This window comes from Podarcis cretensis (genome assembly GCF_951804945.1).
Source record: "Podarcis cretensis genome assembly, chromosome: 17".
NCBI classification, from domain to species: domain Eukaryota; kingdom Metazoa; phylum Chordata; class Lepidosauria; order Squamata; family Lacertidae; genus Podarcis; species Podarcis cretensis.
This window is the reverse complement of record NC_137187.1, coordinates 27,178,391-27,202,586: the sequence shown is the minus strand read 5'-3', so window position 1 is coordinate 27,202,586 and position 24,196 is coordinate 27,178,391. Positions and strand designations below refer to the sequence as shown.

At 40.8% G+C, this 24,196-nt stretch overlaps 1 protein-coding gene across 3 annotated transcripts in view; it reads right to left on the bottom strand.

Moving 5' to 3' along the window:
- The window catches only part of CNTLN (centlein), a 168,007-nt gene that overhangs the window by 108,712 nt on the left and 35,099 nt on the right, over positions 1-24,196 (bottom strand). For all 3 annotated transcript variants that reach the window (XR_013834310.1, XM_079959168.1, XM_079959169.1), the window contains exons 4-8: positions 22,433-22,567; positions 21,619-21,798; positions 15,818-15,951; positions 8,972-9,134; positions 3,299-3,490 (exon numbers count right to left, since the gene is read on the bottom strand). Coding sequence is in view for 2 of the 3 variants with exons in the window: in XM_079959168.1 (XP_079815294.1) it covers positions 3,299-3,490; positions 8,972-9,134; positions 15,818-15,951; positions 21,619-21,798; positions 22,433-22,567 (804 nt within the window). In the remaining variant the exon portion in view is untranslated. The remainder of the gene's footprint in view (positions 1-3,298; positions 3,491-8,971; positions 9,135-15,817; positions 15,952-21,618; positions 21,799-22,432; positions 22,568-24,196) is intronic.

Below are 24,196 nucleotides of genomic sequence, written 5' to 3'. Positions count from 1 at the left end.
GAGGAGCCATGAATTCAACAAAGCAACACTGACAAAAAAATAAGATGTTACAAAAGTTCTTTTTCTGCAACATTATTTTTAATATAGAGCAACATAAATTATTAGGGCACACATCATTTGTATTTTAAAGAGTATTCTCTAGCAGCTGCTTTCTAACAACAAAAATGCTCTTTATTCCGTGAAAAATCTTTCTATGAAAAGCAGCTAAACAAGCTGCACCCAGATGGCAAACCAGCTACAGTTTAATTAATCCACTAAAAGCCATTCAGTTTTCAGTAAGGATAATGTAATTTTGAATAATTGTAGGGGAAAAAATTACTAAAACGTTCTTAAGTTTTATTATAGCGGCATGAACACTGCCACTATAGAGTAGTTAAAGTTGAGTTGCTGTTTCCATAATAAAGCCCTGCACTTTCCCATTCTTACTGCTTGCCTTTGCTTTGAGTGGGAAATGGATATTCGCTTTGCTAGCTTATTAAGCATATAAACATTTAAGCTTCACCAACAAGTCCTGAAGACAGAAACTTCGGATACGGCACTTTGCTACTGGCTTGAAACTTCTTACTGGATAACAGAATTCAGTCAAAAGGGCAGGGGTGGGGCTTGCATGCTAGACCGCTCCTAGAGATGGTAAAACCCAACACTTGCAACCTTTTCAAACTATGTTTCCTATTGTGCACCTTTCTACATACAATAATGTTGCTGATGCACTGCTCCCAGCAGCCCTGTTACCAGAGACCCTCCACATTTATTTGAACATGGGATGTTCCTCACCTTGCAAGAGAGAACTGTCTATTCATTCCACCTATGCAAACATACCACGTTGCTGGGTTGGGAAGCTACTAAATTCAAATAAAATGGTTCTAAACATCACATGGCTGCAACCGTAAATAAGAGGCAAAGGTCAGTAATGCTTAATATCAGCCTTGTATACAGCACATTTAGCTGAATACTGTCTCTGCAAATATTTTGCTAGCAATGTGAATGAAATTACTGAAATGAAAGCTAGAAATGATAACTCTTTCTCTCTCTCTCTCTCTCACACACACACGGGTTACTATAGGGGTGCTTATGCAGAAGATAAAATGTGTATGGATTACTCAAGAACATTATCCTAAGTACTATTATTTGAATCAACAGGATTATCATTTGCATTTCTCAAAGGAAATAAATACATAAATAATACTCATTCCATGTGCTCACAAACCGCTGAGTAAATTTCAATATTTAGGTTTTTTCCAAAAGGACGGGGTTGAAACAGGAAGGACAGGGGGCAAGAATCATAGTTGATTAATCTTATGGGTTTAAAACAATTGATTAAAAGAGGCACACAATTTTACCTGAAGAACTGACCACTTTGAAGAAGGGAAAGGTATTTTTGTTTTTTACATTAAATTCCCATAACAACCTTTAAAAAGACAAACAATGCAGGAATATGCGAATTGATCCAGAATTTCAAGATTATTTCAGGAGAAACAGCAAGTTTGTTCGCATTTTGTGGCCAGTGCTGCTAAGCATGGGCCAACTCAAGCGGAGGGTGGGGGGGTGGCAGGAAACTGGACCAGGGAGAGGATGGTGCAAGTCAGGAATGGAAACTCTGGATGACCACCACCCAATACTGTTAAGACTGCAACTTCCATCATCACTGACCATGCTGACTGGAAGTTGGAATCCAGCAGCACTTAGAAAGCTACAGGTATGTTATCCCTGGTGGAGAACAATATTAAGCCTGGAAAACTGCTGTTCGTCTTCACAGCAAAATGCCGGTCATGCCTAGTTCTGCACCATCACAGAGCACCAGCAGGTGGAATGTCCTGTCTTGGAAAATGCATTCCCTTCTGTATGAGAAAATAAGCGAAATGCCTCTCCAACAACAGTGTCCATTCTTCTTGATTTGCATTCACATTTTAAAAAAGCCAGCTACCCAATTAATTGGAAGAACACTTGAACGGACTGAAGAGTGCGTAATCAACCCGTTGGTGATATTAATTGACCAAACGTTACACCCGCAGGATTTAAAAAGTTGGTCTTCCATTGGAATGTGGAGCTCTCTGGCCTATATGAACTATGTATGAACTATGCAGCTGTGCAACCTTGGTAATGGATTGGATGCGAGCCAACAAACTGAAGCTCAATCCAGATAAAATCGAAGCACTGTTAGTGGGTGGTTCTCCAGAGGGGAGATTGCCTGCTCTTGATGGGGTTACACTTCCTCGGAAGGAGTGGGTACATAACTTGGGGGTACCCCCTGGATCCTTTGCTGTCCCTTGAGACTCAGCTGGTGGCCCAGCTATTCCCCATTTTGGGCAGGGATAGCCTAACTTCTGTCACCTATGCTCTGGTAACCTCTAGGTTAGATTACTGCAACATGTCGAGCTGTCTTCGAAGGCAGTTCAGAAACTTCAGCTGGTGCAGGATTCGACGGCCAGGTTACTGACTGGGGCAAGAGTATATTACAGTGGTACCTTGGGTTACATATGCTTTAGGTTACATACGCTTCAGGTTACACACTCCACTAACCTAGAAATAGTGCTTCAGGTTAAGAACTTTGCTTCAGGATAAGAACAGAAATCAGACTCTGGCGGCGCGACAGCAGCAGGAGGCCCCATTAGCTAAAGTGGTGCTTCAGGTTAAGAACAGTTTCAGGTTAAGTACGGACCTCCGGAACGAATTAAGTACTTAACCCGAGGTACCACTGTACACTGATCCTGGCCCAACTGTACTTGCTACCAATTAGTTTCCAGTCCCAATTCAAAGTGCTGGTTTTGACACATGAAGCCATAAATGTCTCAGAACTACAATACCTCAAGGACCGCCTTTCCCCATATGAAGTGACTCAGACCCTGCAGTCCTCACCTGAGGCCCTTCTTTGTGTGCCCCCTCCATGAGAGGTCCAGAGGGTGGGAACATGAGAACAGGCCTCTTTTATGGTGGCTCCCTTCTGTGGAATACTCTCCCCAGGTAGGCTCACCTGGCACCTTCCTTACATATCTTTAGGTGCCAAGCAAAAACATTTCTCTATAACCAGGCATTGGGCTGATCAAACATTTTATGGCTTTTTAAATGTGTTTGTGGGAGTGAGGTTATTGGTTTGTTTTTGTTTCATTATGTATTTTGTGTTCTCATTTTTTGTGTGAACAACAACAACAACAACAACAAAACAACGCAAGTGCTGCAGAAAAACTTAATTTAGTTGATGCTTGATTGTTTCATGGGTGCATGGTGTTATATCTACCAGGTTGCTCACTTGGACAGTGGGATAATTAAAAATACTATTTGCCAACAATTTTTCTCTCACCTCTTTTCTCTGTTTTGAAGGACTTTCAGGTTTTGAAAACAGAGAGCTGAGAGCCTGTTGAAGTTGTTCTTCCAGCTGACTGATATGTCGTTCTTTTTCAAGTAGTTGGTTCTGGAGAGAAGCTTGACTTTGTCGGAGCTCCAACTCACTTGCTTTGAGTTTCTCAAAACATATGGTCAATTCATTGTAAAGCTATTTTAAAATTTAAGAAATTTAAGAAAAATTTAAGATTTAAGAAAAAGTGTCATGAACAAGAGCACATGTTCCTAAATATGCAACTACTAGAGTGTGAAATCTAGCAACAAAATTCAGAGAACCAGTATAATTAAAACCATTTTCAACCCTTGTAAATGCTGATCCCACTCTGCCAGATTTCATTTGAGACAGAGTTCCAATGCCTTTCATCAACACATAGAAAGAAAATGCTTGACACTGGAACTGTAGTGTACTACCTATAGTGTACTTACCTATATTTTACACTAAGTAAATCTACAGAAGCTATTCTGCATAAAACTATCTTAGATGTAACAGCTCGCAACAATATTATCCCATAAATCTAAATTCTACACTACTAAATGAAGGCTATAGGCCAAACAAAATATGACAGAAGCAACCATTTCTATCACATTGACATATAAATTGGGTGGGTCTAGTTTTTATAACGAAAGGTGACAGCATGTGAAAGGACCTGAATCCACCTGAACTTAAATCTTGCTGTGCTCTGGCACACTTCCAGTATCAGAACTGCCCTGGGAGAAAAGAGCCGGAGATTCCTAGAATGCAGGGACGGAAGGAAGAGGGAAAGGGACAGAAAAGGAACTTGCCTCTGCAAATATCTCCTACAGAAATTAGACCACATCTACTTTATTCATGAATGGAACAGACACAGCAACAAGACAAAAGCAACCAACATTTTTTGCCTGCCAGAGCTATTTTGGTCCTAAGAACATGAACTCAGCTTTTGCTTGATGGTTACAGTTTCACATGTCACGGGTTATAGAAAATGGATGGGTAGGGTTTGTGCATGCAAATGATTTTTTCTAGTTCCTATTTAATATTTGGCAAAAAATAATAATACAGTTCTCTGTTAATTGAAGCTACTGTATAACAGAATACCATTTCCAAGTTCTTTCCTGCACCACAGCAGCTTACTGTTATTTACATAGCAGCTAAGATGATCAGGTTTCTCTAAGCCATCTAACTTGTCTGGATAAAAATATTAAAGAGAACAAAACAAAACAAAACCTGCAGCCACCCAGCAATGCAAATGTCTAATTTGCAAAAGGCCCAACAAGTTTTCATCCTCCAAATGGCTGAAACCAGATAACAGACTTTACATTCCCCTAACAAATCAAAAGTGCAGTATTCCAAGACAACTGTCTCCCTTGCATTTGTGTGCTGGCTGGAAGAACTAGATAAGGACTTGTCAGCCACTCTATAGGCAAATTCACAGAGGAAAAGTCTTCTACGTTTCCAAATGGCATTGAGCCTATCAGCATGTACGTCCTATGATATATCGTCCCTTATAGCAAGATCAATGACCTCTGTTAGTGGTCAGATAGCTCATATGCCCAGAACCTCAGGTCATGTGACTCACTGGCATATCATTTAGGAAATAATGGAATTTGCACAGACAGACCAAGTTTATTAGGTCACACTTGATCCCGTGGCTTAAAAGCTACTGCAAGCTGCCTTGAACAAAAGACGATAGGGTATAAATTGAAATAAATAAAACTGCTCTGACAAACTTGCTGCACAATTCTGCATATATGCCTACTCGGATGTAAGTCCCAATGAGTTCAATGGCACATACCGTAATCCCAGTTGTGTGTGTATGGCATTGCAGCTCCAGGAGTGAAGGCAAACCATGCCGTATACCATGTCAAATGATTGATCCATCTTCCTTTGTATCGTCTACCCTAACTGGCGGCAGGTCCCCAGGGTTCAGATGGGAGCATTCCCAGCCTGACATAGAGACACCAAGGGTGAAGCCCTTCCCTGCTTCTGAACAATACAGTAGTAGGCTGTAATCGGGCTGTGAGTAAGCAACTGAACGTTTGAACATTCCCATATGCCCAACATAAAAAAAAAACCTGAATGAACAAACACATATGAACAAGCAAACCTTACATGTCAAAAAGAGAGGCTCTAGTTACCCGAACCTTTTCTATGATGTGTTAGTATTTATATATCCAGGATTTGTTTTTTGTTTTTTTAAATATAGGAAATATTCAGTCTAAAAGTTTTTATGCATTCAGACATTTTTGGTAATCTTGAATTCTTGAAATGCACAACATAAATGCATAGTATGATTATTAATTCTCCACCTATATTTTAAATTTGGACAGTCTTGCACCCGATTAATCACATGAGCCCATTCACGCTTGTATCATGCTCTTAGATATAACATCTTGAGAGGCTTATAAATACATATCCAGACATAACTACAATGGAAAACATCTCCAAACTCTCAGGTGTTTTTGTAGAACACAGTCTAACCAATGATCCCAAGTTAAAAAAACTGGATGAAGGCATTCAGTTCCACACTAATATCAAGATGGGCTACACAACACTACTTCCCCTCAGTCCAAATATTTTAGGTTAGTGGGTTTATGGAAACTCATTGACATCTATTTTATACTGTATTTATAGCTCTTCTTCTCGAGAAAAGGAATTATTTTCTAAAAATGTATACCAACTATTTCACAGGTCCCAGACACACCAAGTGCTCCAGTAGCATGCTGGTTTTAATGAGACTCAATAGATTTATCCTCACCTAAGACTCAAGGTGGTGAGTCTTAAATCAATACTAAGGATAATAAGACAACAAGAGTTTCTCGGTCTCCAGACTACCTTATCAGCACACTCTGAAATTTACAGTTTAAAAGTTTTGTTTCAAAATGCAGCATTTCCCTTCAGCGAGGTCTTGGCTGCCTAGCTATTTATTAATTGGTCTGATTGAAAATCTCATAAAGGAAAGCTTTCTCAATGGTCCAAAAGTAACATTGTTTGCTCCCAAACAGGAAACTAAGTTTAAATCCTAGACCACATCTGTGTTTCCTCTATCTACAGAAATTGGGACCAGCAACACGGATAAACAAAGTGTCTTCGGTGTACTCAATCAAGTGTTGTTTTTCAAAGCTTGCTCAAATGAGCTTGATAAACCCGAAATGAACTTGACCAGCTCTCCAAATATAAATCCATGGTCACATCATTAGCTTGAAAGGACATCACACTTGTTTGTCCGAAGCCTAGAGAAAGGAGAACAAAAACAGGCTTGACTTTCCAAGTGGATCAAGAGAGCAGATTTTATAAGGAATGAAACGGATAATTAAACAATCGGTCTGTAAGCACTTAGAAAAGGATGCTGTGATAACTAAGAGCCCGCAAGAGTTTCTCAAAAACAGGTCATGTCAGACACATCTTATTTTTTTGATAGAGTTACCAGCTTGGCTGACAGGGGAATGCAGTGGATGTAACGTATCTTGATTTCAGTAAGGCTTTCAACAAAATCCCCCATGACAGTCTTGCAGAGATGGTGGTAAAATATGGGCTAGATGATATTACTATTAGTGGATTTGTAGCGGTTGACTAACCAAACCCAAAGAGTGCTCACCAATGGTTCCTCGTCATCCAGGAAAAAAGTAAGAAGTACCACAGGGTTCTGGCCTTGGCCCAGTGTTGTTCAACATCTTTATAAATTACTTGGATGAAGGAATAGAGCAGATGCTAGTCATTATTATTATTTTTTACACTAAACTGGGAGGGACAGGTAATACTGCAGAAGATACAATCAGGATTCAAGATGACCTTGACGAATTGGAGAACTGGGCCAAAACTAACAAAATGAATTTCAATAAGGACAACTGTAAATGCAGACAGTTACGCAGGAAGAAGAAGAGTTTGGATTTGATATCCCGCTTTATCACTACCCTAAAGAGTCTCAAAGCAGCTAACAATCTCCTTTCCCTTCCTCCCCCACAACAAACACTCTGTGAGGTGAGTGGGGCTGAGAGACTTCAAAGAAGTGTGACTAGCCCAAGGTCACCCAGCAGCTGCATGTGGAGGAGCGGGGAAGCGAACCTGGTTCACCAGATTACGAGTCCACCGCTCTTAATCACTACACCACACTGGCTCTAGGAATAATCAGTTCCACAAATATAGGCTGCAGGACACCTGGCTTGGAGGCAGGACATGTGAAAAGGATCTAGGGGTCTTAGTAGACCACAATATGAACAGTGTTGATGCACCAGAAAAAAAACAACTAATGCAATTCTAAGCTGCATCAACAGAAGTACAGCATCCAGATCAAAAGAAATAATAATACCATTGGGGAGGCATGATTATAACCTTGCATATGAAGACTGCTGATTTTGACAGGTATTTTACTTTTCAGGCTGCTGACATATTTAGGTTTTTGTAAACCTTCATTGGCTTCTAACCTGCTGTCTCTGTTCCTAATTTTTATTTTAATCAGTTTTACACTGTTTCTTGTATGAGATGAAGTGCCACATAGTGTTCATTCTGCAGGAAACTGAACCTTTTAGTGTGGTAGCACCGAATCCTTGGAACTCCCTTCCTGTTAATATTAACCATGTGCCTTCACAATATTGTTTTCAACGCCTACACCCCCCCCCACACACACAGCAAGCCCACCCAAACATGTAATTTTGGTGTGCAATTTTAAACACACAATTTTATTAAGTATAACTGCTTTGAAAATTCTAGGGTTTTTTAATGTAAGTTGTTCTACATGTTCGTTTTATTTGTTTTGTTAATGAATATTTTAGATTGTCTTTTATAAATCTCTGTTCTATGTTGATCAGACCACAACTAGAATATTGTGTCCAATTCTGGGCACCACAATTTAAGAAGGATGTTGACAAGCTGGAACGTGTGCAGAGGAGGGCAACCAAGATGATCAAGAGTCTGGAAACTAAGCCTTAGGAGGAGCGCTTGAAGGAGCTAAGTATGTTTAGCCTGGAAAAGAAGAGACTGAGAGGAGATATGAGAGCCATCTTCAAATATCTCAAGGGCTGTGACATGGAGGAGGGAGCATGCTTGTTTTCTCCTCCTCTGGAGGGCAGGACTCAAACCAATGGCTTCAAGTTACAAGAAAGGATATTCCAACTAAAAATTCAGAAAAAACTTTCTGAGAGTAAGAGCTGTACAGCAGAGGAACAGACTCCCATGAGAGGCAGTGGACTCTCCTCCCCTGGAAGTTTTTAAGCAGAGGTTGAATGGCATCTGTCATGGATGTTTTAGCTGAGATTCCTGCATTGTAGGGGGTTGGACTAGATGACTCTTGGGTCCCTCCCAACTCTATGATTCCATAGCGTAAGTGGTATATACATTTTCTTAATTAAAATAAACAGATAAAATAAGAAAAAGAAACACAGCAAACTGGTGCACACTGATTGTGCTCTATTTTTCCGTATGGAAACAGGAGTGTCGAATTATTTGTCCTCCCTTCCTCAGCTGCAAAGAGAAAGATGTCAATAACAGTGTGGTAGCCATGAGGCCAAGGGCAGTGATGGAACAAGCTATTTGCCACTGACCTTCAATGACTACTCACACAAGTCCAACCACATATTGCACTTATAGTGAAGGTGAAACTTTTGCAAAGCTTTGCCCTTGTAAAGAAGGAAACGCACTTTCGGAGCGCCTACATACTTTTTGATATGATATTGTTTCAGCTGTGTGAGCATCTTCCTGAGTTCTCAGTACTTTTTGCGTATCCATATTGAGAGCCTGAAGCTGCTGGATCAGCTCTGCCTGCTGTGCTGCATGTTCAGTGTTTTGTTTGTAGAGATTCTGCAGCTCCTGCAACTCCTTCCTGTGCAAAGCAAGCAAGAAACAAGAAACTTGAGCAAAAGAAATATTGCAATCATCTCAATTAAACAGTTATGTTAGCTGTTTTTATGTGAAAATCTTCCACTCTCATCTATAGTTTCAGATTCATTGAGTGATAAGAAAGAGTGATAAACTAAAAAGAAAAGAAATATAAACTGTAATGTCAGTTTTCATTTTAATTCAATTCAACAATATGAATGGTAACATAAATGGTCAACAAGTTCTCACAGAAACACTTGCAGTTCTCCTTTCATTATTCAATATACTTTTTAAAGCAAAAACATAAGAAAGGATACATGCAGGTGACTTTCACTGTTTTTATTCATACCTTTTTTGATTCCTGATCAAATATGCTTGCAGTGAAAATGTCCTACAAAGGAGTTTATGTAACAGAACACATAACAAGGGGACAGTAAGAACTAGTCCAAAGAGGTGTTGTGAAACTTCTTGTGATGTTTAAGGAATTTGAAAGACCCACCTTATATCAGGCCAAAGACGGGGGTAGAATTCAACGTAGTGCTAAGCAGATCACTCTGCCAGTGCAAACATTTCGACTTGTCTGAAATCAATAAACATGACTATGCTAGACCGAATAATATTAACAGGTCTATTCTGTGTAAAACTTTGTTGAATACCACTCAAAGAAGGCTTAGCTTTTGAATTTCTGATTTTCCATTCTACTTTATAGCAAAAATGTTTAGCAATTCAGAATTTCCTATGAGAGCAGATATGTGATCATTAAAAGCACAGCTAAAAACAGTGGTACAGTTTGATTTATATATTTTGATCTTGCTTTTTATTTTCAGTATTCTTTGTATCTATTTAGGATCTTAAGATTTTAAAAATTTAAAATCTTAGCTTCTCTTTATTACAGAGGAACAACATTTTGTGTAGATTTACCGTATGAATAAGATACTTAATGCCATTAAAATGGCATGCTGTTTACAGAAACAAACAGACAGAAACATTGTTATGTGTCCATTTAAACCCAAAGGAGGAAAGAAATTCAGATGACAGGGACATGAATTATGTAACAGAACAAACAGAAGACTCAAGAGAATTAATATGCTAACAGATAGTTGACAAAATAATGCCTTTTACTACTGGAAGAATGGAAACATATACTAGATGCTCAGTAGCATAAAGGCAGCCAGTGGAAATTATGACTCCCTACTAGTGCAACTGTTAAAACCTGTGCGGCAATGTTATGCACTAGCTACAGTTTCTAGACTGCCTTCAAGGGTAACCCATATGGCGTGCCTTACAGTACAGTGGTACCTCGGGTTAAGTACTTAATTCGTTCCGGAGGTCCGTTCTTAACCTGAAACTGTTCTTAACCTGAAGCACCACTTTAGCTAATGGGGCCTCCTGCTGCCGCTGCGCTGCCGGAGCACGATTTCTGTTCTCATCCTGAAGCAAAGTTCTTAACCTGAAGCACTATTTCTGGGTTAGGAGTAACCAGTGTATTGGTGGTGCAGACTCTCAGTCTCCCTGGCAACCTCACCCAGCTCTATATCTAGATGTTGCATGGTACTGGGGACAAGGAAGAAACCTATGGGACCCCACAGCGTAACTGCCACGAGGGCCAAGCAGAAGTAATCCAATGCTATTCTCTGAAAGTGGCCCTGTAAGGAGCAGCAAAAACACCTTAACCCTGTGACCCCAACCATTGGATGGGGGAGAAGGGGAGGTGATTGTATCAAAAGCCGCAAGGCCAACATACTTGAACTCCCCCATCTCTCACAAAGCAGGTGATCAACCAGATTAACCAAAGCTGTCTTGGTACGAAAACCAAAGCCAGGCTAAAATGGGTGAAGATAACCTGTTTCTTCATCCAAGTACATCTGAAGCTGCACAACCACAACCCTCTTGAGTACCTTGCAAAAGTAGGACTGCATTGCCATGTAATACAAGAGAAACTGTCTCCGACAATTCTATATTGACTATTTGGGATGGCTCTTTTCACCCTTGCTGTGGAACATCTTTCCCAGGGAGGCTAACTTCAGGATATCATTTCAGGAACAGGGAAAGGTCTTTTTTATTTTCCAATGCCTTTTAATTGACTGTTAGTTTTTTAGGCAATTTATCTTTACAACACATTTTTAATCTGTTCAATTTTACTGGATGAATTTTTAATTAAACTTTATTGTAGGCTGTCTTGTAAACCTACAAATAGGAAGGGCTATAAATACCAGAAAAGAGCACTTTGTGCTATGAAAACTTATGCCACAATTAGTCTGTTAGTATAGTATTTAAAGTGCCACAATAGCCTTTCTTTCAAATAACTAATTCTTCAAACTTGTATTTAATCTTTGGGGTGTTTCAAACTCAGCTGGGAAGTTCCATGGTGCTAGCTGATGTGAAAGCAACACAGCAAAAATCTGCCTATGTGCAGTCCGCTCTGGATTATATTCATAGCCCAACTTGCACGGTGAAACTATCTTGTGCACAAACTGGATGTGTTATGCCAGTTATAACTTCCCCAACAGTGAGAGGTCGCTTGCTTGAAACACCAATTACAAGTATATCATGTGCTGAGATTCCTGGCACTGGTATAATGTGGTCTGCCCTGCACTTCCGAATGTTTCCATTCTGTATTGCTTATGATCTCCTTGGGGGTCCCCTAAAGAAATGCAGGTAATAGAATGGAGGCTAGATTAACGTTAGCTATTGATTTGAGGATGATGAAACCCACTGGACTCTATGCTGATCTCAAGTTTTCAATATCCCCTCTCCTAATTTAACTTTGTGGAGTTACTTCAAGGATCTCCCTGTTTAAAAATGATTATTATCATTTCTCACAAAAAAACCATGTATTATAATTTGCTCTTTCTGAAGCAAGTATCTGCTCTCAGGTGCTACAACAATGCACTTTAATTAAATTAACATTTCCCTGATGCAGATACCAATGTCAGTAAGATCTGATACCTAAAATGGAATTATTGCCCTTTCTCCCCACTTCTGAAATTTGCCATGGAGGGCACCAGACTGGTGGACGAAGTGAGGATTTTCTATGGTGTGTGTGTGTGTGTGTGTGTGTGTGTGTGTGTGTGTGAAAGAGCTTTAGGTCAGGCAGCTGCTCTGTTCGTTCCCACAGCTGCTGAAGTCAAAGCCTTCTCCTGCCGAGCGAACTTTCATAGAAAGCACAGTCATTACATTGTAAGAAGAGATAGAGCAGCCAAGCAGCAGGGATGCTGCAGTTGATCACAGGATACTTTTCAAAACCTAGCAGTTTTAATGGAGCCTCGCGAAGACTATAAAAGGAAGAGACCTCAAAGCTCACAATTCCAAGCATTTATCTGCAAATTTCAAGGTTAATGCCCTACAAGTAAATGTCTAAACAACAAAGCAGAACAAAGGACGTGAGCATAAGCGACAGGGTTGCCAGTAAGTGGTTCGCTGCTTCAGCTGTAATTCTGCTGGGTGCACAGCTCAATTCTGCAGGTTTCTGAACATGTATGGACTGAATAAAGTAGTAATTTTGCCAAAATAATACAAACAAGAAAGGGGCACACTTACATTTATCCCAGTTCCTATCATGCAAATACAGAGACTAGGGGAGGTAATTATAAGCAATGACATCATTCTTCCCCTATTAGTTTTCTGGCCAAGTAATAAAGGTAGGCATTGCCATTTTGTGGTGTAGCCAACGCAACACAATTTTAGCAGAGGAAGCTCCCCGCAACATATTGGAATAATACCAAAGATCACTGAACACAGATTAATGTCTTAAGCTTTAGTCATCAAGTGGTGTGCACAGTCTAATCCATGTGGGTGACTGAAAAAGTGGTTTCAAGTGGTTTTGAGAACCCTGGTGAATTTAGCCATAGTTAACTTAGCCATAGGCTGGGGCAGTGCTAATGCCAGCACTTGAAGTGGAGTGTTAATTTGCAGTAGAGGAAGGAGCATGCATTCCTGAAGCTGATTTCAGAATCTGCACATTGTGAGCTGTAGGGAGCCAATAATAGATATGAACCACAGACAATGAAAAGATACTGCAAGAAATAAAAAGAATTTTAAGTTGGACAATTGGAGAAGCAATGGGGGAGGGTTCAGAAAGAAGCTCCTTTGCAGCTTCTTTACAAAGCAAGTATGTCAGAATTTCACTTAGGCTCCCATTCCAAGCACCCAATTCAAAGGAACATTGGTTTTCACACCTGAACTGAATATCAAGTCCTGTGAATCTTAGTGGTTTCAAACTTCAAGTGCAACTTTCCAAAGTTTAAGTAATATAAGCAGCTGCCGCCAATCCAGATGCTAGATGTGGCAATTATGAACATACATCATGCCCATGGTATCTGTCATCCTCAGAATAACCCTTGCTGATATTTTGTAGATTTGTCTTACTGGTATACTAACAACAAGTATTGTAGATCTTTCATGGTCATAGTTGTATGTTTATTTGTAGGTACAGAATAAGAGCCTTATAGGGTTATAAACAATGAATATCATGCTAATTTCTTCAACACTACTCTCAGGAGATTTTTTGCCCCTTCCTACTTGCATACTGAATTGCATTATCTTTTTCTTTGCTTTGTGCACTGTAAAGACGGACAATTCTGTCACCACCACACAAGTTCCTTGAAGGCTACTTATTGCCATGGACATCGTATAGAAGAATTACTGCCTAGAATATAAAGTGCAAATGTTCCAGAGGGGCAGCTGTGTTAACAGTGCAAACCTTTGCATCTTTTGCTTCTGAGTCTCACGATGTCCCCAATGGGTAAACATTCCAATGCCGGCCTGAGGACAAGACTGTTACCGCAGAAACAAGGAGGAGGTTTGTGACACATTAAACGAAGACCTATCGTGGCACAATCTTCCACGGACAAGAGCCCACTTCATCATTGCATGCATGTAAAATTGTTCTGAAAGAGCTGCACTGGCTGTCAGATACTTAGCTAAGTTTGAGGTTTAAGTACAGGCTTATAAAGCCTTAAATAACCAGGTGATTTGAGCGAACTTCATTATCCCACAGTGACCAGTCTGATTGCTGTGAACTGTGGAAGCAGTTCCACAGACCACAGCCTGCAGATGTCTACCTCACAGGGGTGCAGGGAAGGGATTTCACTGTGTGGCACCTCCCTTACAAGTTGATCTCCCTCTGGAGGAGGCCACTCATTATTGGGTTTTTATTCAGGTAGGTAGCCATGTTGGTCTGACGCAGTTGAAATATATAAAAAAATTGTCCAGTAGCACCTTAGAGACCAACTGTTTGTTCTGGTTATAAGCTTTTGTGTGCATGCACACTTCTTCAGATACACTGGTTTTTTGTTGTTATTGTTAAACGTTGTCATTTTTACTGTCCTATAAACTGCTTTTGTATTTATTTGAAATGAAAGGTAGTATGCAAATAACTGAAATCTATCTTCTGTGTGCATGCGCATATATGTTTAAATTCATGCACAGAGAGAAAAGGTACAGAAAGGCCATGGGAGAAAATAAAACTGCAAAATAAGGGTGGCCAACCTGTGACTCTCAAGGTGTTGTTTAACTACAACTTCTATCACTCCCAGATGCCATAGCCAGTGTGCAGAGATGATGAGAGTTGTAGCAACTTGTAGTAAAGAGAGGAAGCAATCGGTAGAGGCATCATGGCATTTCTATGGAAAGCTAAATGTATGCTAGATAAGCACAGTGGCCATTCAGAACATCAGTATTTGGAGATGACATAAGCTCTTTCCAGGCATTATGCCTGAATAGATAATGCCAACTTGAGCAGGGAGCAGCAGCAATGTGTCGTACCAGCACTACCCAAAAGGTTCCTGCATTGGTGGGATAGCTTCAAGGGGTTCTGAAGTGTGTCCAGCAAAGCTGTCTTAGGTTTGGTCCCCTGCTGTGAGGTAGAAAAGAGTGTGGCCCAAGCACAAACTAATTTGCCTAGCAGTTGACTGCCAGCTCACATCCAAAACATGGCCACTGTCTGCACAATCTATGCACACTTAATACGGGAAATCATCTGCAGGAACACTGTGATTGGTGATTGCGAGACAGTTCCTAGGGGTTCTGAGTGGCTGTCATCATTAATACGTTCCCTCATTTTTCTACTGCTGTTAATTGTGCTTGGACATTTCTTTGGGGACAGCATAAGATTCCAATTATTTACACTGATCTAAGCTCCCGCATAGCAACAGTCGTATTAGCCGAAACGTAAGTTTGCCCCGCTTGTGCTTCTTGGTTCAGACTTGCCTTACGTGTCAGTCATATTTCATACATGCAGTATTAATCCTCATGATCCAACTTAATATGTGAAACGCTCAGATAAAGCTAAAATCACAACATTTTAAACCTTTAGTAGCAGACTCCTGCTGACCTGTCAGACTTAACTCTAATTAAAAAGTGAAAGTTAGGCTTCAAACTTTTGTCAGTTTCGGGCATTTAGCCTCTCAAATTAATTGCTTATGTTACTAATCATATTGATGTTTTGTGACTTGCAGCAGAGACTGAGAACTCTTTGACCCAATGCTAATTAGAGATGTGCAATTTTTAAATAATGTCCATAACAGAAGTCAAAAGGCATTGAGATAGTCAGCGTAAACAGTAGACATTCTAAACTTTTCTCATAATGCACAAAACATACTACAAAAAGCAAACCATTTGATGTTGCCCCATATTCGTTATCATGGGAATGCTCACAAACCCTTTATAAAAACATTGCATACATACCTAGTTCTGGCCACATCCAAATCTTTTTGTGTTAGTTCAGTCTGCTTAACACCCAGCTGAGATGCCAGATCATTGCATTTGCTGTGTAAGGTTTCCATTTGCCCACTTGCCTCTGTTAAATCAGCTTCCAAATTCTGGAAAACATATTATGCTATAGACAAAATTAAACCAGAAATGAAAGGATGCACATCATTACAACAGGATCAAAAATACTATGGATTTTTGCCCCCTTTTAAGAAAACAACACCCTGCTTTTCTGTATTTAGAAAACTCCAAGCTGCGTAAAAGATATTTTTTTTAAAGTAATTCAAATTACTAAAATCAGCCATAACCAACAGCAGGATAAAACAATTCAGCATCAATAGGGTGGTGGAACTTCAACTCACGCTAAAAGCTTAGCAAACTAAAATGGTATCTGCAGATAGATTAAATAATGGTGTAGGCAGTAAAACAACCCTCATCACATCATGGAAGCTTGGCTCTTTGAATTAAGTTCTGTCTACCAAGAAAACTCTGTGACTCCAATTAATTCATAGATAATTAGCTACCGGCTCAAACTAAGAATGGCAAACTCATGGCTCAAAAGTTTCATGTGGGTGCCAAAAAAGAGCTGCTGTAGACGGTACGTTTTTGTTGTAAATGAAATTAAAACATAGCCTTTTTGCTGCAGAGCCAAAACTGCTTAATACAGGTCTGCTATTCATGATTATAGCATCCACTTCAAAAAATTAAAAGTAACATCATCACACATAAATTCAGAGCATAACATCAGCTCATAGAATCACAGAAGTGGAAGGGACCACGAGGGTCATCTAGTTCAATCCCCTGCAATGCAGAACTCGAATCCATGACCCAACTCTACCAACTGAGCTATTCGTTTTCAATGTGATACCTGACCATGTAAACACATGTGTTTTTACAGAAGTCACTTCCAAAGCTAGAAGGTTAAAACCACAATGTTCCTTCCATGAGGAGAAGGACTCTCTCTGTTTGTGGAAAGGTCGCAGAGGGAAGGTGGAATCAGCAAAAATCACTTCTTCCCTTGCTTCCTCTAGTAGGAACATCCCATGAGCAAAGTTCATGGTAACTCTGCATTCAACCTGTAGGAAGAAGCAGTAGTAAACAGATGTGGCACAAAGATTTTTGTTGTGGATTTGATTACTGATGAAAAATTATCATTGGAAATACAGTAAAAAAAGGGGGGGGGACAGGGGAGCCTTAAGTCATACCAGGATTGTGAGGAACAATATCAAATTAAATTAGTTCAACAAGAATGGTGCCTCTGGACACCACTGAGACCTGTCACTAGACAAATTTTGGAAAAACTTATTTTTTAAAAAACAAGGTACGAGCTACCCATGAGAAAACTTAGAAGTGGAGCAATAAACTCTCTCCAACACCACCCATAATCAGATCACATAAATAAGATCAGTACGGATGCACCCAGAGTAGACTGTATTTAATGAATAAGTGCTAAATGAAATCATCACACATTATTTCTCAATGGTTTCAGAAATGTTATTGGCCTTGTTAAGTTTGCTGGACATCACATAAGAACAAGTCACTGTTGTGAACTGGTATAAAGTCTCCTGGTTTGGGCTTCTTAACTTGACTCACAATAAGAAATTATGTCTTGCTTGGATCAGGTGGGACTTATGGAAAGCTGAGGTGCATCAGGCATAAGGATGCACAGACTCATGGGTTCTTGATGCTCTAAATGCTGACAGTGCCAACTGGCCAGAGGTTCTACCAAGTGCCCCTAGAAAAAAAGAAAAATTCTCTTCTTCCTCCCTGATTCCAGCATATTTCTTACTCTTCCCCGACCACCGTCATACACCAACCTTGCCATGAGGCTATAGAGTTTTCATATTTCTAGTAACTGCACTAGTTAAAAGGTACAGGCATTGGATTTGGGTTCTCCACAGTTTAGAGAACAGTTGGCTACAGGAAACACTAAGGCATGGAGTCTGTTGCTAATTTCTAGTGGTCATGACTCTTTCCTATTCCAGGGCCACAGAACAGTAGAGAGATTTTCTCATCGTTTATTATGAAAAAGGTTACAGTAGTGTGAGAATGCGATCAATGTGAATTGATTGCCTCCTTGGAGCTTGCTTTAATGAGCCGGTCATGTATACACAGATAAATGTATACATCTTCTTTTACAAATGAGCAGGCAATGGGGTCAGGCATTTTGTGAAACCCTCTAATATCGTAAATAGTTCAAATTGCAGAATTCCATTCTGGGAAATAGACTGCTAAAGTAAAATAAGCTTTCTGATTTAGATCTCTAGGCTGTCAAGCATATTAACAAGGGGAAAACATCAGCAGAGCTGATAAAACTTCAGATGTCCCAAAAACACAAAATAAGGAATGTGACTGGTGAGGAACTCTGAAAAAATCCATCCAACATAGCATTCAAAGCATGCTAATGTAGAAGTTCCTTCAAATTACACTGTTTCTTCCTGGAATTGTTTTCCCATATAAAGCAACAGGTTTCCAAATGACTGTCATGGACACACAAGAGGAAACAAGCAGAGACAATGCACAAGGAGGAAAGCTGACGAGAGATCTAGAAACTAAGTACTGAGAATCAAGGGTTGTGTACATTCAGTCTGGAGAAGAGACAATTAAGAGGAGACAGGATAAGGTAAAGGTAAAGGTACCCCTGCCCGTACGGGCCAGTCTTGACAGACTCTGGGGTTGTGCGCCCATCTCACTTAAGAGGCCAGGGGCCAGCGCTGTCCGGAGACACTTCCGGGTCACGTGGCCAGCGTGACATCGCTGCTCTGGCGAGCCAGAGCCGCACACGGAAACGCCGTTTACCTTCCCGCTGGTAAGCGGTCCCTATTTATCTACTTGCACCCGGAGGTGCTTTCGAACTGCTAGGTTGGCAGGCGCTGGGACCGAGCAGCGGGAGCGCACCCTGCCGCAGGGATTCGAACCGCCGACCTTTTGATCGGCAAGTCCTAGGCGCTGAGGCTTTAACCCACAGCGCCACCTGCGTCCCGGAAGGAGACAGGATAGCTGTCTTCAAATATCTGAAGGGCTGTTATATGGATGATGCAGCAAATGTGTTTTCTATTGCTCCAGAGCCTGCTGGGTCTCTCTTCTCCACTTGTTTGGGGAAGCTGGGGAAGCTTCTGGAGGCAGTTCTCCAAGTCAGCTAGTGTATCTCTTATATTTGTGTTTTACTTCTAGACATGGACTATTTGTACTTCTTATATTTGAAGATGGTGCCCATAAGAATTTCCATCTTGGAGTTCAGTTCTTTGATCTGTTGCTCCAAGGGAGTCATTGGGTTCTTTTCAGGTTTTGCATAGTCCATGAGAGAGCCTCGGATGGCTTCTTTCAGTTTCAATTCAAGTTCCTCCAGGTTCTGTTTTGGTACTGTTGCGTATTCACTATCTGGGGAACTTGTCTCTTTGGTTTCTGTCTTTCCCTTAATCGATGCCATTTTGGTCTTCTTGTTGACCTTGGACTAGATCTTGTGTGGTGTCGATCTGGGGCTGGGTGGTTTGGTAGGTTTCTTTGTGATTGTTAAGAGTTCATTCAGACTGTGTTGCTTGATGGCTTTCTAACCCTAACCCTAGGTTAGGGAGAGCCAGTGTGGTGTAGTGATTAGAGTGGTAGACTCGTAATCTGGTGAACCGGGTTCGCGTCTCTGCTCCTCCACATGCAGCTGCTGGGTGACCTTGGGCTAGTCACACTTCTTTGAAGTCTCTCAGCCCCACTCACCTCAGTGTTTGTTGTGGGGAAGGAAGGGAAAGGAAAATGTTAGCCGCTCCTTCAGGTAGTGATAAAGCGGGACATCAAATCCAAACTCTTCTTCTCCTTCTAAGAGCTCCAGGGATCAAGCAGCCATCAGGCCAGCGCTCGCTTGTGTCTTTCTGTTGGTAAGCTGGGTAACTGGGTGGTCTGAGTTCCCCACAAAAATCTGTGTCAGAGTGTTCTATAGGTCATGGTTCTGGGGTCAGCTTGAGCAGCAGCCATCACCACTCTCTCCTTCTCCTTTTATAAAATGCTTTACTGATGATACTGAAGAATGGCAACTACCAAAATCACAGATTAGACTTTGGAAAATTTAACTAGATTCATCTGTCCTGGGGGAGGGAAGGGGGCAAGTTGGGATTTTGTTTTTGTATCCTTTTCTCTCTTTTTTTGTAATTGTTCTATACTGGAAATCAATAAAACTATGTATTTAAAAGACGAGGCCGGCAGAGGGGAAGCTGGTGGGAGCGACAGGAGCAGCAACAGCAACATTTCAAGGCATTTGTGGTATTGGTTTTAGGACGAAAGGGAAGCTGAAGTTATCAAAGAGACAAAGTAGGGGATGCACAGAACGGATTGAGTTGAAAGAGGGGAAAACAGACAGAAAAGATGAAGTGAAGAAAGCCAAGGAAGAGACAAGACATGAGAAATGGTGATAGAAAGAAAAAGATTTAGGAGGCAAAAGAGCATAAGAGCAGGAAGAAATGAGGAGGGAGCAAAACAAGGGAACTAGTTTGAAGAGGCAGAGAGAGTGCAAAAGGTGGGACTTTAGGAGAAGCAAGGTGAGTGAGAAGGAGATTAGAAGAAGCAATTGAGGGGTTCAGGAGACAGCTAGGGAGTAATTAGGGAAATGTGAGGAATAGTATGAGGTGAAACCTAGGTCACTGACACTCACCCATCGGCACAGCCACACTCCTCATGCAATAGTCATTTTTTCTCCACAAAGAGCCTTGGGAAATGCAGTTCTGAGATTGGGACTAGGAATCTATTAAAGAATTATCCGCAGCAGCACCAAACTACAATTCCCAGGATTCTAGGGGGCAAGCCTCATAAAATGCACTGACACATGTCTGAAATATAGATTATGTCCAGTATGTTCACTCAACAACCGCACCATGCCTTAGCAACAAATCTCTATGAGAAAAATACAAGGGTTTAAAGTGCCTAATTTATAAAGCATTAATAGCTTATCTATCTGTGGGTGTCTCATTTGTGCAAAAGCAACCAATATGCTATAGCTATGTAAGTGGCATTTAGTCTTAATAATTTCGATCTCACAGAAGTCTAGATACATCACACGACATATTGCTATAGATATGCACAAACAGACGTCGAAATCTGTATATGTGAGACATCCTAACAAAATGGAAGAGTCAGCATATTTATCAAAATCACTCCAAAGAGTTGTTTGTTTTGAAAGCAAAATGATACAATATAAAAACTCAACATGCGTGGAGCTCTCTAAAGAATGATAGAAATGTATTGCAAAGTTTAAGAACAATTAATTACAACATGCTGTAATTCATGACATTAACATTAGAGAAATGAAATGACCACTGCAAACCTTTGCACACTTACCTGGAAGTAAGGCCCATTGATTGCAGTGGGTCATACTTCCAAGTAAACCTGTTCTGGCTGGTGACTGCTGGGAACAGAATGACCCACCTTTGGGTCAGATCATTTTTATGCACAGGACTGGGCTGCCAATCTCACCGAGGGGAGAAATCTTGGAGTGATAGGAATAATTTCTATTTATTTTATTTTTAAAAAAACCCTACATGTTTATATCTGAATGAAATATCTTTTATTATTTAATGATTACATTTTAGGGTGGCTATTTGAAGTCAGCTTCCTGCTTTGCAACATCAATTTTTAAAAAGCTTTGGGTCTTAAGTGAAGGAATGTAAATGAATGTCAGTCCCCATTGGTACTTATGAATATATAACTTGTTATTTAAAGAAAATAACATGTAGCATAAAGCCTGTGAGAAGCTGGTGCCGAAATCACATCCAGGAGTCTCTTGCTCCTCATACCTTTATTTTTGCTTCGATGCCAGATTTTTCTATTCTCCATTGTGCCTCCCGCTTCCTCAGTTTCTCCAGGTCATTTAGCAGGTCAGCATAGCGTGTACTTAATCCCTCATTTTCCTCCTCCAGGTTTTTTATAACCAGTCTGCTTTGCTCTTCCTTTCTCAGTGCACACTCCTTAGTGTCCTGTACAACAGTACCACAAGGGCCGATAAACAAAAACAAAACCAAGGAAAAAGGGAAAGGAAAGGGGGGGGGAGAAAAGTGAGAACTAATCAGCAAATATAAACTGTGCAGTTTTACCCTCGCAGCAGCTTCTTCTATATTTGATGGCCAAGGTCACCTGTGTACTTTTATTGGCCTCTTTCATGCAGGTGGAAGGGTCATATTTTTTAGCTGGATGACAGCTTTGATGAGTACACATTTGCAAAGAGCCCATTAATTGATCAAGCTGCCTTTGATGCTGTCCCCAGCTATTTTTGAGACCCACACAGACATATCCTCCCAGACCTCGGCTTTATCAATTAATAATGCCAGTCCCATCAGAATCTAATTACACGAAGCCACATCTTCACACTCCTACTTTCTTTGCTCCATTTCCATCATTAACTATTTATTCAAAAGTTACAAAGCGTGGATTCTTCACTTTAAAGCATCTTTCTCCGAGTTTTGCGCGTGAGAGAAGACTGGAAGGTACAGCCTAAGGCCTAAGGCTATATTTCCTCTGAGCTTGTCACTTTCCATGCCACAAAGACAGATGCAGCTCAAAGAGCTGCTTCAAAGCTGTGGCCATCTTAGTACTATGTACGAGTCAATATACCTTAAGTTCCTGGATTTTATCTTTACATTTCTGTTGGAAGATGCAGAGCTCTGTCTTCAAGACTGTGTTTTCCTCATCCACAGCAAGCTTTCTCTGTACCAGGTTGTTTATCTCCTCTTGTTGCCCACATGTTCTCTAAGAAAGATTGTTTAATAATAATAATAATGATGATGATGATGATGTGAAAATCAACACATTTCAAAATATCATTTTCCAGGCAGCAAAACATTTGCAGTTTTATCTAATCTGCCTGTACCTACAGCACAGCTTTGTGACAAACACAAACATTTTATCAGTAACCAAACCAATTATTACATTACTATTTGGCATATCAAAAAGAGAGGGATTTGAAACTATTGCCTGAATGTAAGGATCCATTACATCATAAATTTGTGCAAATGAGGAACATTTTCATTTTGCTGAAGATTAAATACCCAGGAGCCAGAAACAGAGGATACAGATGTTCATCAGGCAATGTCCTAGTCCAACTCAAGATTTTTTTTATTTAAAAAAATGTCAGTGGGAGTCGATGGGTATCTTGGGTTGATGGAGTTACTTAGGAGCGTACTGCCACCGGAACACTCCAACCTGCACCAATTTTGGCTGGCCACACTAGGAGCAGCATACAGATTTCTGCCCAGGCAGCTCCTGACCAACTGAGTGGGGAACAATTTTGGCCTGGCAGGTCAGATCTTTATCTGTCCCCATTCCACAGTCACTTGCTGAAAATGAAAGCAATGTTGGAGCATGAAGCACCTCAGAGAGATGGTCATTGCAAAGCTGTGGAATGCCCTGCCACCTACCCCTGCACCACAGCAGGTCTTAAAGCACAGGTAAAGGGACCCCTGACTGTTAGGTCCAGTCGCGAACAACTCTGGGGTTCTGGCGCTCATCTCACTTTACTGGCCGAGGAAGCCAGCGTACAGCTTCCGGGTCATGTGGCCAGCATGACTAAGCTGCTTCTGGAGAACCAGAGCAGCACACGGAAACGCCGTTTACCTTCCCGCTGGAGTGGTACCTATTTATCTAGCACAGGTAGGCTAGTATATTTCACATCTTTGGGACACATTACTTCAGACTTCCAACATCACTGTGAGCATTTTTAGTGTGGATCTCTGTAAAAATTGGGGTTCCAGAACACAACGGAAGCCTCCACAGAGGAACACGGAATTTGCCCTAAGCATAGCTTAGTCAGTAGAGCACAACACTCTTAATCTCAGCGTTGTGGGTTTGAGCCCACATTGGGCAAAATATTCCTGCAATGTAGGGATTTGAGCTAAATGGTCCTCAGTCCCTTCCAACTCTACAATTCTATGATTCTGTGATCTATGATTACTACACTGCATGTCACACGCTACCTCCCTTTTTCTCTTATCCTATTTCACCCCCTTCCAAGCTTTTGTTCTCTCCACATCCTTTTTGTATCCCCTTTTTCTTCTTCTAATCTATTCCTCTCCCTGCACCCCGTTTCTATTCCCTCCCCATCCCTATTCTATCTCACTAAGTATAGGGACAACGGCACACAAAATTTCCCCTCTCCAAGCAATGCACACCAGACACATTGCCATGCAACATTGTTAGCTGGCAGCAATAAGATAAAAAAAACGGCACTAATTCCACCATACATTTCTAAATCCAGAGAGATTAAAAGCTCTGCAGATACAGTCGTACCTTGGAAGTCGAATGGAATCCATTCCAGAAGTCCGTTCGACTTCCAAAACGTTTGAAAATCAATTGGCGTCTTCAGAAGCCACAGAAGCCCCG